General features: G+C 33.7%; 1 protein-coding gene across 1 annotated transcript in view; it reads left to right on the plus strand.

Moving 5' to 3' along the window:
• The window catches only part of PKD1L1 (polycystin 1 like 1, transient receptor potential channel interacting), a 176,696-nt gene that overhangs the window by 144,969 nt on the left and 18,673 nt on the right, over positions 1 to 13,054 (plus strand). The window contains exons 45-47 of the mRNA XM_044656906.1: positions 6,222 to 6,345; positions 8,972 to 9,031; positions 10,456 to 10,646. Of these exons, the coding sequence (XP_044512841.1) occupies positions 6,222 to 6,345; positions 8,972 to 9,031; positions 10,456 to 10,646 (375 nt within the window). The remainder of the gene's footprint in view (positions 1 to 6,221; positions 6,346 to 8,971; positions 9,032 to 10,455; positions 10,647 to 13,054) is intronic.

Consider the following 13,054-nt stretch of genomic DNA (forward strand, 5'->3'; position numbering starts at 1 on the left):
TAATGGTAGGACTAGAATAATAATGATAATAGTAATAGTTATAACAAATAGCTTGCCTTTATATAGCACCTACTATGTGCCAGGCACTTTAAACATTTTTTTATTTTTAAATATTTTTCCATGTTTCCATGATTCATTTTCTTTCTTTCCCTTCTTCCTCTCCCACTCCCAGAGCCGATAAGCAATTCCACTGGGTTATACAAATGTTATCATTTGATACTTATTTCCATATTATTCATTTTTGCTATAGAGTGATTTTTATCACACACCCATATATACATGGGCTAAGTGATGTCATATGTTTTACTTTTGCATTTCTGCTCCCATAGTTCTTTCTCTTAATTGTGCCATAAATACTTCAGGAGTATCCTGGCTTATTGCATTGCTACTAGTAGCAAAGTCCATTACATTGATTGTTCCACTATGTTTTACTTTCTGTGTCCAAAGTTCTCCTGGTTCTGCTCATTTCACTCTGCATCAGTTCATTGAGGTTCTCCCAGTTCATATTGAAGTTCTCCAGATCATCAATCGTTACAGCACAATAATATTTTGTCACCATCATACACCACGATTTGTTCAATCATTTCCCAATGGAGGGACAGCCACTCATTTTCCAAATTTTTGCCACCACAGAGAGTACAGCTATAAATATTTTTGTACAAGTATTTTTTCCTTATTATTTCTTTGGGGTACAAACCTAGTAGTGGTATTGTTTGATCAAAGGGAATGCATTCTTTTAAAGCCCTTTTGCATAATTCCAAATTGTGCCAGGCACTATTGAAAAAAAAAACTCAGTTGAATCTTACAACAATAATGGGAGATAAGTGCTAATATTATTCCAGTTTTATAGTTAAGGAAATTGAGATTAAGTGACTAGCCCAAGATCACATAGTAAATATTTGAGGCAGAATTTGAACTCAAATTGTCCTGATCCCAGGCCTAGTGACCTATCCCTGTGCCATCTAGATACCAATTAGAAGATGCAGAATATGTTCTGATTTGCATTTATAGAAGGAGTTTCCTTCTTTGGAATTTCTTATGTCCATGAAATTCCAGGTACAATCCCCTGCACTAATTCCTATTAGGTCTATGTTGGTATAATATAAAGAACATACTAATAAGAACTTACATTTATATAATACTTAAAGACTTACAAAGTACTTTTCTCATATCATATCTATGAGACAGTCTTCTATTTTACAAATGAGGAAAATGGGAGGTGGTTTGGGGTGAAGTGGGGTCAGATGCATGTCTGGAATCACATTTCTATGAAGCAACAAAACTGAGATTGGAACTTGAGTCTCCTGATTTTATGTCAACTGTTCTTTCAAAGACCTCACACATTTCCTGCCCCCATATTGAACAACTGATGAGCTCTATAACTTTGGACAAATTATTTAATATCTCTGGACCTCAGTTTCCCCATCTATAAAATATTTTATGGAGAACTCACACAAGGCATACACTCACATGGAGGTCAGAAAATGTGATACAAGAACATTCTAAAGATCTCTCTGAAGAACTTCAGTATTGATTAGGAGACGTGGGAGACACCATCTAGCATGACATGCCTGCATCAAAGAAGGTGCTGGACTTGGAGCAAAGCAGAATTTCATTAGATCAAAAGAAACAGGACATGTGCAAATTTAGAGACACTTCATCCCAAATAATCATAGTGGACCTGTGGTAGAGCCTTCTGAGCTTATATTGGTCTGATCAGCCACAGTCAGATGCACTAGACATTTACCATGACATCATGGTGTCATTTTCATGACAAAAATGATGACATCAAATAACTCAACCAACTTCTTCCCAATAAGAAGACATGTTTCTGCTGCCTGTTTTTTGAGCTTCTAGCCCATAATCTAAAATTCAGCTTTTTAAATGAGAAAGGAAACCTTTATTAGAATCCACATGCATTTTATGCTGTCTTTTGAACTCACTTTTTCTAACTAGGAGGATGGAAGTGACTATTTCAAACCTCTATCTGACTTGGAGCCAGAAGGTCTAATTTTAACTGTAAAAATAAAATAATGGCGAGACAAAAATATAAAAAGAAAGAACTAGGAAATAAAGGTTTAAAATTGTTTCCTGATACTTTTGATAGATGATATCAAAAGTATCTTCAGTGGTAAATGAAGTGAAGCTCAAAGATGAACTTCCCTTCAGGGCCAGGCTCAAGGAATGCTAAAGAGACTCTTGTTATAGAAAATAAACTTTTTATTTAAATATACATATAAGGGGAAAGGATTTCTAATTCTAAGGGATTCTAACTCCACCCAAATATACTCCCAGGTCCTGCAAGGAACCACTTCTCCTGTGGTTCACAGGTTATGCTAATCCTACATGATCTAACTAACCAAATTTATACTATTCTAAATAAACCTAACCACTCTTAACTCTGAACTTTGCCTTTAAGTTATAAATATAACTAAGGCTAGCTGGTTGAGTCTCCACAAGAATCAAGTTAGGACTCTAAGTCTGTTAAGTTATAACTGCCACCAATTAAAATTAATATACTCTCTCAGCTCTATTTGAAACTCCAATTCTTCCTCAAGCTGGCTTCTCTACTTCTTATCTCTAAACTAATAAAATAATACTTATTTTCTAATATCATCCGTATATAACTCTGTTCAGTTTCTTCACTAAATGATCCTACCAAACCATTTTGTGAAGACTGACTTCCAACAAACCACAAAGTTCTCAGAGACTTATAGCTTTTCTCCACTCTCAAGAATCTTGAGATCAAAGAACTGCGGGAGGAGAAACACAGAAGAAAAACAACTGCTTGAACACATGGGCTGATGGGGATATTATTGGGGATGAAGACACTAAATGATAACTCTAGTCCAACTATCAATAATATGGAATTAGGTCTTGATCAATGATACATGTAAAACCCAGTGGAATTGTACATTGGCTAAGGGGAGTTAGTGGGTTTTGGGGGAAAGGCAAAGAACATGAAATATGTAACTAGGGGAAAATATTCAAAATAAAAATTAAAAAATAAAATAAAATAAAAGAATCTTGAGATCAGCCTTGGACATAAATGATTTAGGGAAAGGATGACTAAAAAGGTTAGATGAAGCTATGGTAAAACTATTAGTAATCCACCTCTAGCCTTTGTTCTAAATTCTTGCCTTTCAAATTCAAATGTGATCCTAAAGACTTTTACTGTCCAAAAAAGAACAATATTAAGAGAGGAGTTAGAACTCTGGTACATAGGATACATCTTTGAAATTTAGATTCACACACACACACACACACACACACACATATATGTAAATTATATATATATATATATATATATATATAGTTTCTCAGCATTTTGGCTAAAATCAAGTGCATATTTATCTGTATTTATATGTTTCCATAAATTTGAGAAATTTGCATAACATTGATAAGCTTTTTCATCTTCCATTCAACCTGCCCCATTTCTCCTGTCTTTAAGATCTTCCTCCATCACTGTATTCTTCCCCTTCATCTCTGCCTCATCTATGCTCACTATCTCCTTACATGTGTCTTTTTATGTTTGTGTGACAATTTAAATACACAGACCAATAAAAAATTATATTCTGAGGAGGAGGGAGCATTTAAAACACTTTGGAAAACAAATGATAAAAACACTCTTATTAACACTTTTGAACATCTGCATAAAAAGTGATACTTTGTTTATAAATATGTTTTTATCTAACTAATAAAAAAGTGACCATGGATATTTTCACGCTATTTTGGATTAATGAATGATCAGAGTAAAGTTTAACTTTAGCAATTATTTATATTTGAAAATAGTTACTTTTCTTTTAAAATATCCTAGAATTGAGTCTTTTAAAAATTAATTTAGATAAATTTCGTATTTCTGGATTAATGAAATTTTACAGTTTACCTGTGGTAGGGAGTATTTTTTTTTCTACCAGAAGGTACTAACACAAACACACACACACATGCACACACACACAAAATGAATCAAAGACATCACAAAAGCAATTCCATTTCATTTTGTGTTGTTTTGTTTTGGAGAATTCCACTAGGTTCCTATTCAAATTATGGTTATAGAACATAAAGCTACATTTTAATAATTGAGAATTGTTATGTACCATTTACTACTGGCTTTAGTTCCTAACAGAGTTTGACACCACTGCTTACATAACACTGACCTTGCTGTTTCTCATAAAAACACTCTATCTCCTGATTCCATGCCTTTTTATTGGCCATCCCCCTAGCCTGGAATGTTCTCCCTTTTTGCCTCTGCCTTCTTGCTTCTCTGGTTTCCTTCAAAACTCAGCTTAAATCCTTCTTTCTGCAAGTGGCTTTTCCTGACCCACCAATCACTAGCATCTTCCTTCTGAAATTACCTTCCATTTACATTCTTTGCATCTTGTAAATACACAATTATTTGCATGTTGTTTCCCCCAATAGACTAAGCTATTTGCCCTTTTCATAACCCTGGAAACTAAATGAATTCTTGACCCATAGTAAGCACTTAGTAAATGCTTATTGACTGAAGATATGGAACTTATAATTTGTGTAAAATATGTCCTTCTGTATCTGCTTCTTTTTTTAATTCAATATCTGTGTATGTGAAAAGGGAAGCATAGATTTTGTTTAAAAGTCAAGGAATTTTAGAATTGTTGAACTCCAAGAACCTCCTTGTAGACCTCAAAGTGCACCCGAACAAGAATCTTCTCTACCACAACCCCATCAACTGGTCACCCAGAATCTACTTGAAGACACACAAAGCAGGGTGAACCCAAATCCTCCAAGGCAACCCTTGGGCACTTTGGGATAGTGCTAGTTTTTAGGGAGTTCTTCCTCGTGTAGATAAATGTAGCTTTTCCTGGGATTGGAAACAAGATGGTGGAATAGGGGAGCATGCAGCTGAGCTCTCTCAATATTCCCCTATAAACAACTTAAAAATAATGCTTCAAATTGAATTCTGGTGTGATAGAGCTAATAAAAGATCAGAGTGAGATGTTCTTCCACCCCAAGACAATGTGGAAGGTTGGGAAGAGAGATCTGTGACATGGGAGAGGAAGCTGGCCCAGAGACCATGTAGATGAAACATCAATGGTGGTTCTAACTGGTAGTGACATAAGCAGCAGAAGCTTTAGAAACTCTCAAGCTAGAGATAGTAAGGGAATCTGGAAACCAGTCAGAAAGACCTTATAGGAGACTCTTGTGTAATCACTGGAAGCAGAATCTGACACTGTCAACTCCATTTTCTATAAATCATCTCTGGGTCATAGTTTAAGGGCAGAGAGGAGCTCTTTCAGTCAAGAGGGAGTTGAAGCTCTGAGAGGCAGTATCACTTCTGGCTCCAAAGGATCATGGATCCAGATGAACAATATTGCTTCCAATCCCAAGAGATCAGGGGCCCTTCTTGGTTAAAGATCAGAATGTAGACCAAGAGAGCAGTGACCATCCCTCTCCCCAGATCATAGCGCCTTGTTATGAGAAATGATAAGCAGAAGGGTTTCAGAAAAACCTATTAAGATGACCTGAGACAAAATGAAGTGAGCAGAACCAAGAGAACACCATGTACCTTAACAGAAATATTATAAGGATGATCAACTGTGCTTGCCTTCTTAAGGAGCAGGGAATGGCAGGAGAAGGGAGAGAATTTGGAACCCCAAATTTTAAAAAGTGGTGTTAAAAATTCTTTCACATGCAATTGAGAAATACTTAATGAAATAATAAAAATAATTTTGAAAAATAAATGTTGTACTTGCAACTTCCATCCATTATTCAGATTACTACCTTCTAGGGTAATTCAGGACAAATTTTATTTACAAAGTAGTCTTTCAAATAATTTAAGATAACTCTTTTCTGCCCTCCAAGTTCAATTCTTGAAAATCACAGTCTTTAGTACCCTCACAATCCTGGTGAAATAGGTGGAAAGAGAAAACAGATGCCCTTTCCTTGTGTATTCTCTCAAGGCATTATTACCAGATTTCATGACTTCCATCCATGTTGAGTAAGCATTTTGGATAAAAAGATGCTACGAAACTGTCCTAAATATAAGACATAGTTTATTAGATAGTGGGATCTAGTTTAAACTTTTAGAAGTGGCTCTGCTTTTAATTTAAGCTTTATTCTGAAAAAAATATGTCATTTATGAATGACCAGTATACAAAAAAGGAATGTGAATATGTATGTATGTATATATGTATTTCTCCCTTCTAATTGTAGTTATTGATACTGAATTACTTTTTTAAAAACAGAAATGCTAGAAACCCTTTTATTGAAGTGAAGAATGCTGATGACTGGTGGAACTGGAGTTTGACAACTTTATTGGATAGCCTGTACCGGGATAAAGAGAATAATGATGATATCCCGAGGATTCAGGTAGAGAGATTCTTTTAAGCTTCTCAACTCTGTATTTGCATTTTTAATTTATGATGAGCAAAACTATTTGAAATTCAGCATATCTATTGAACACAAAAACTATGAAAGTAGATTCTTGATGATAATTTTGTGGCACTGTCTCCCTATATCAAATATGTATGAATTGTGAGTTGACATTTAATATTCTTTCCTACAAATGCTTTCCCCTCTCCCATCTCTACTGCTACCTCATTAACATCTCTTTTCTAATAGTAGTATTTATATTTGTATTCATACACTTTGCAAACATGACTATCACTTGAATGAATCATTTTTTTCCATGTGGCAGAATCAGAAAGAAAATATTGCAGATCTTCCAGTGACTTCGTAATATAGATCCAAAGTCAGTGTTATGAAGTAGAAATAGTTCTAGGTTTTTAGTCAGAAAGATCTGGGTACAAAATCTGCTTCTGCCACAAGCCATTTAACATATCATAGCACTAGTCTTTTCATCTGTAAAATGGGACAACAGTACTACCTTTCAAGGTTGTTCTGAGGATCAGATGAATTCATGTATTTAGAGATCTTTAAAAAAATCTAAAGAATTATATAAATAAAATTGTGGTGAATCTGATGATGATGATGATAATGACAATAATTACACATGATTATTTGTATGTAAACATTGACTGTCCTTTAGAACTACCAGTTCCTGATGCTCTTTTTCAAATTTCTTTGTATCTTCTTTGTATTATTGCTTCATAATTGCATATTTATATAGATGGTATATACCTAGAGTAGAATGTAATCTCCTTTTGGAAAACAGTTACTCAGTGCTTACTAAAATGAATTTAATATGATGATACCACTTATTGCATATACCATATAATTGTGCATTGAATATTATCCTCTATAGTGTTCTCTAAGGGTACATCAGTATAGTTGGAATTAGGAATTAGGAAGACCTAAATTCAAATCTTACCTCTGACACTTATTAGCTATGTGACCCTGGGCAAACTATTCTTTACTTCTTAGAGCTTAGGAAATTGTCTGAGACAGTAAGTCATAGTTATATAAAAATTGACCATGGCTTTTAATATTTTGTTAATTTGTTTTATGTGTGTAAATCTTGTGTTTCCAGTAAGATTATAAACTTCTAAGAGGCAGGATACTTTTATTTTTTAATACAGGTTGTCCCAAAAATATTAGTCGAGTTTTAATAGTATTTCTTTTGCTCCCTATTTCTTTGGTGGCCAAATGATTAGTAACTCACTATTGGAATCAAAACTTATGTTTGGGACAACTCTTTAATGGTTCTTTCACTAATAATATAAATCTAGGATCCTCTATGTCAGGGGTCGGCAACCTTTTTGGCCGTGAGAGCCATAAATGCCACATTTTTTAAAATGTAATTTTGTGAGAGCCGTACAGTGCTCACAGTGCGGCTCCTGTAACAGTGCCTGAAAAAAAATTGACTTTATGGCTCCTGCAGAAAGAGCCATATCTGGCCCTCAAAAGAGCCAGATATGGCTTGAGAGCTATACGTTGCTGACACTTGCTCTATGTATTAACAAAAACTCAACAGTCTTTGGATTTTCCTAGTCCATTTTATGGAAGTGTCAGAACTGATACATAGTCCTGGCATCAGCAGAGAGTGTTCTGGCGCTCACTTCCTTATCAATATGTGAAGCCAGGGAAACTAAAAAATTAAGTGTACTCCAGAAATTTTTATGCCAACAGCTAAGCATTGTCATTCAGCATCCATTTATTAAGCATTTGCTACAAATCTGAGTATAAAGATTATTTCGGCAGAAGGATTTTGGGGTTGGAGGAGGGAGAGATGGGAAGTGGGATGATTGTTGCTGGAGTTCAAGTGCTGGATAATAAGGGTTTGGACTCTGGTAGCAACCACGGGAGATGGAAAAAAGAAGGATAAAGGTGACATATATTTCAGAGGAAAAATCAACAGAGCCTAGTAATTTAATGGGTATGAGAAGTGAGGGAGAGAGATTAATCAAAAGCTACTAAATTAAAATAATATGTTGGACAAAGAAATTAGAAATGGTTAAGCAGTGAAGTCCCACTATTTAGAATATGGTCCCAGAAAAACATCATGTAACCTACCAGCAAATAACTCATCTGATAATTCTTACTGAAATAGTGGACCCAGTTGGATATACTTGTCTCTTCAGCAAAATGTACAGCAGTCATAATACAGCTATGATGTAGTCATAATTTCAAAGACAGAGCTGATTACTTTAGAAACTTCCCTAACCTCTTCTGAAGTACCACATTTACTTTTGTGTCTATCCTTGTTTTCCTCTTCTAATCATTTTTTTCTTTTAAAAAAGCATTTTGAACAGTTGAAGTCAAAGATGAAAAGGAATCACTCTCATTTGGTGTACATTAGAAGACCACTGGCCTGATCTCATCCTTTTCAAGTTTTATGGGAAAAAAGAGAGACAGCTGACATTTTCTTTAGAATGTTGATTAAGCCTGATAAAATTCTGACCTGTAATCTAAATGTTATCCAGAATCTACAGACTACAATATTTCTAAGATCTTTACTTGCTTAATACTGCACTGCTATTTACTGTTGGTTATCAACTTAACAAACTAAATACATTTCTACTGATTTTGTTTTTAGTCTGGACCTCTTGGAGGGAAATGCCATCTGATAGGTCCTTTGGTAATTAGACAGCTAAAGGTTAGTTATAATGTTACTATGTGTGGTAAGATTCTGTTATTTTATTTCATAAAAATAAATAAAATTAAAAGGTGTCTAGATGACTCCTCTAGTGGAGGAGTAGCCTTTTGGATAAATGGTCTAAAGCCAAACTTAAGGACTGGCTGAAAAGAAAAGGATGCTTTTGTTCATCTGTCACTGCCAGTTAACAAATTTATGGGAGATAGACTACATTTCTAGTCTTTGACTAACTTGGTCATCCTAAAATTCTACTTGGTACTTTTAGTTCATGTTATCTTAAAATATAAAACAAAGATGGTGGGATGTTAATGCTGGATGAAAATTTAGAGATTGTTGAGGACAAAGATTCTCAAACTTTTTGGTCTCTGGAGTCTTTTGTAATCTTAAAAATTATTCAAAATTCCCGTATAACTTATATATATATATATATCTACCTTTATAGTATTAGAATGAAAACATTATAATATTATTATGAAAATAGTTTTGACCTTATGAACCCTCTGACAGGGTCTTCATGACTCTCTGATCATACTTGGAGAACCATTGCATAGAAGCCAATATGATGATAGAGCATCAGACTTGGATTCAGGAAGACAAGTTCAAAACTTCTATTTGACACTTAATGGATATGTGACTTAGGGAAAGTCCTTTAACTATCCCCAGCCTTAATTTTCTTATTTGGATGATAGAAATATCTATAGAAAAAACCTCACTAGGTTTCACTGAGGTTCAAATGAGAACAAATATGTATAAAATGCTATATAAATGTTGGCTATCTTATCTAACTTTTCACATTTTGCATTTTAATCTAGCATCTTAAGCAAATTCACAAAACTAAATTTAATACCAAAAATTTAGTATTTGCATTTCTGCAATGAAAGTGCAACTAATTACATGTTTAAGGCTCAGATTCATTAATGTGTCTTTCATTATAGGAACAAGGTATGCTTGTTGGCTTATTACTTGAGTTCTTGAGGGAAACTTTAAGGGCTCTAGTCCATGCTATGCCAGGATGCTCTGCCTCCTAGGGAAGTATAAATAAATTTAATATACATATATGTAGACATAGACAAGGACATAGATGATATATTGATATAACTAAAGGTATAGAGATCAAGTCAGGAATAGAGATAGATTAAAATATAGACATAGGCTGTCATAGATGACATAAATGTACTCACAAGCATAGTTATAAAGATTTTATATATAACATATTATATATATTTATAATACAAAATATGTGTAGGTACTTTGAGAATCCCATCATAAATAGAGAACGAAATAGTACATAATGTTTTTTAGTATTTGATATGCCAAAAGACATCCAGCATTTTCAAGCTGCAAGATGAAATTTTGGTTCTTAAAAAACAAATAAACCCGCATTCAATTTATTTTCCTTTCTTGCTGATTTCTTTCTTTTTTAGTTCACTGGACAATTTTTAATTCCTGTTGAAGCTTCTTCTCTTGCGCATCAGCCCCAGGATCAAGATTATGAAAACATTCTTCAATCAGAACCAGAAAAATCGAAAGTGACTCAGACAAAAAGATGCCTCTCTTGTGGTCAAGAGGAAAACGAGGATGACACAGTATCTGTAGTGAACCTGGGCAGAACAAGGTCTATTATTCTGTGGGGAGAGGGGATAATGTCAGAATATTCTGTGAGCTCTTGTGTATACACCATAATTTATAGAGACGCCTATATTTTGGGAGACAGTAGAGTCGAGGAGATATATTGCTGAACTTAGGAAGACCTGATGTGAAGCTTATCTCTATTACTTATAAGTTATATGACTGTGTAAATCACTTATTCTCTCTGAGTATCTTTTCCCATCTGTAAACAGAAGATCATAACAGCTGTAGTACCTGCCTTACAGGTTGTGAAGTCAATGGAGAGAATTTATTTGAGGAGAGAAAAGGAAATAGACATTTATATAGTACTTACTATGTACTCTAGACTGTGCTAAGCATATGTACAATTTCATTTGTATACACATTGTACAAATGTACAATCTCATCTGATCCTCAAACAACCCTGGGAAGTGCTATTATTAGCTTCATTTTATAACTGAGGAAATTAAGACAGGAGTCAAGTGACTTGCTCAGGGTCACATAGCTGGTAAGTATCTGAGGTTTCCTGACTCCAAATCTAGCACTCTATCCACTCTTGCAAAAATAACAGAATGTTATTATTAATCAAGTACCTACAAGAGTAATAAAGTAATGCATTCCTGAAACTATTCGAAAGTATTATTTTAAAAAATAATTTAAAAAATCTTTTAAGATCATCTTCATTTCCAGATATATTCCTTTTTCTTCTCACTCTCACAGTTAGTTATACCATAAAGCAAGAATTTTTTAAGAAAGAGAATAAAGTTTAGCCAAAACTAAACATATTGGAATACTTATAATAATACCTCTTTCCAAAGAAATTGGGGAGATGTCTTATATTCATTTTTTTGTCACCAAACTTGGTCATTATCATTTTAGATAGCATTCAGTCTTAAGCATTTTATTGTTGTTCTTCCATTTACATTGTTGTAATGACTTCTTCTTATTTCATTTTGCATTGGGACATATAAGTCTTCTCATGCTTCTCTGTATATATCATATTCATCATTTCTTATTACATGATAATATCCCATTGCATTAATTTGTTATAACTTGGTTAGCCATTCTCTAATTAATGATCATCTACTTAGTTTCCATTTCTATGCTACTAAAAAAATCATACAAGAAATGTTTTCCTGTATTTGGAACTTTTATTTTTTAAATTATAAATCCTTTCAGGGTATATGCCTAGCAGTGGAAACCATGTGTCCAAAAGCATATCAGTTTAGTCACTTTCTTAATGTAATTTCAAATTGCTTTTGAAAATGTTTAGACCTATTCATAATTCTCAGCAATCCATTTATTTGGCTATCTTTTCACAACCCCTCCAGCACTGACTAATCCCATCTTTTGTCCTCTTTTTTTTCAGTATGTTGGGTTTGAGATAAAACTGCAGAATTATTTTATTTGCATTTTTCTTATTAATAGTGATTTGGAGCAATGGTTCATATAGTTGTTGGAAATTTGTTATTTTTCTTTTGTGAAGTCTTTATAATATCCTTAGACCACTTATCTATTGAGGAATTGTGTTTAATCTTATATATTTCTGTTAGTTGCCTATAAATCTTAGCTTTAAGACCCTTGTCAAAGATATTGGATATAATCGAAACCTTTCTTATTTGGATGAGTTTGTTGATACAAGTATGATAGAATTAATAAGAATAACATAATGGAACTCCATGATCAAGAGAGATAATGTAAGTGATGTACTTTGAAAACCTTAATGTGTGGGATAGATATTAGCCATTCTATTCTTGTTAATAATTATATTATTATCTAGGCTAGTGTACTTGGGAAAAGGTACCTTTATTACATTTGTAGAGTAATTGTCAATCATGCATTTGAAGGGGGCATTATTAAGGACTAGTTACTTGGGAGCTTGTCCTCATCTACACCACCCTATACCCTCCAGTCCTAGATGCTTACTAGAAGACCAGGAAATAGAGGAGAGACAATGGGTCCTTTAGTAGATTCCCAGTGTTTGGGGACTGGAGGAAGCATTAACTTTGTAAAGACTGGGCTTTTTTTTTTCCTTTAAGAAAACCCAATTTAACTTATCACAAAAAATGCTATCCACTTTCAGAGAAAGAACTGTTGGAGTCAGAATGCAGATGAAAGCATATGATTTTTCAATTTTTTATTTGTGCTTATATTTGGGAATTTTGGTTTTATAAGATTACTCACAACAAATGAACAACATGGAAATTACATGATAATACATGAATAATGCAGATAGAATTGCCATTCAGCTCCAGGAGGGGGAAGGGAAGAAAGAGGATGTAAGTTATATATATATATAAAATCATATAACTTAGGAAAACTTGTGTGGAAATTTGTTATAGCATGTAATTGACAATAAATAAATATTTAAAAAAGAAAACCTAATTAGTCATTGCCATTAATAATATCTACATA

The sequence above is a fragment of the Gracilinanus agilis genome, chromosome 1 (genome assembly GCF_016433145.1).
Source record: "Gracilinanus agilis isolate LMUSP501 chromosome 1, AgileGrace, whole genome shotgun sequence".
Lineage (NCBI taxonomy): Eukaryota > Metazoa > Chordata > Mammalia > Didelphimorphia > Didelphidae > Gracilinanus > Gracilinanus agilis.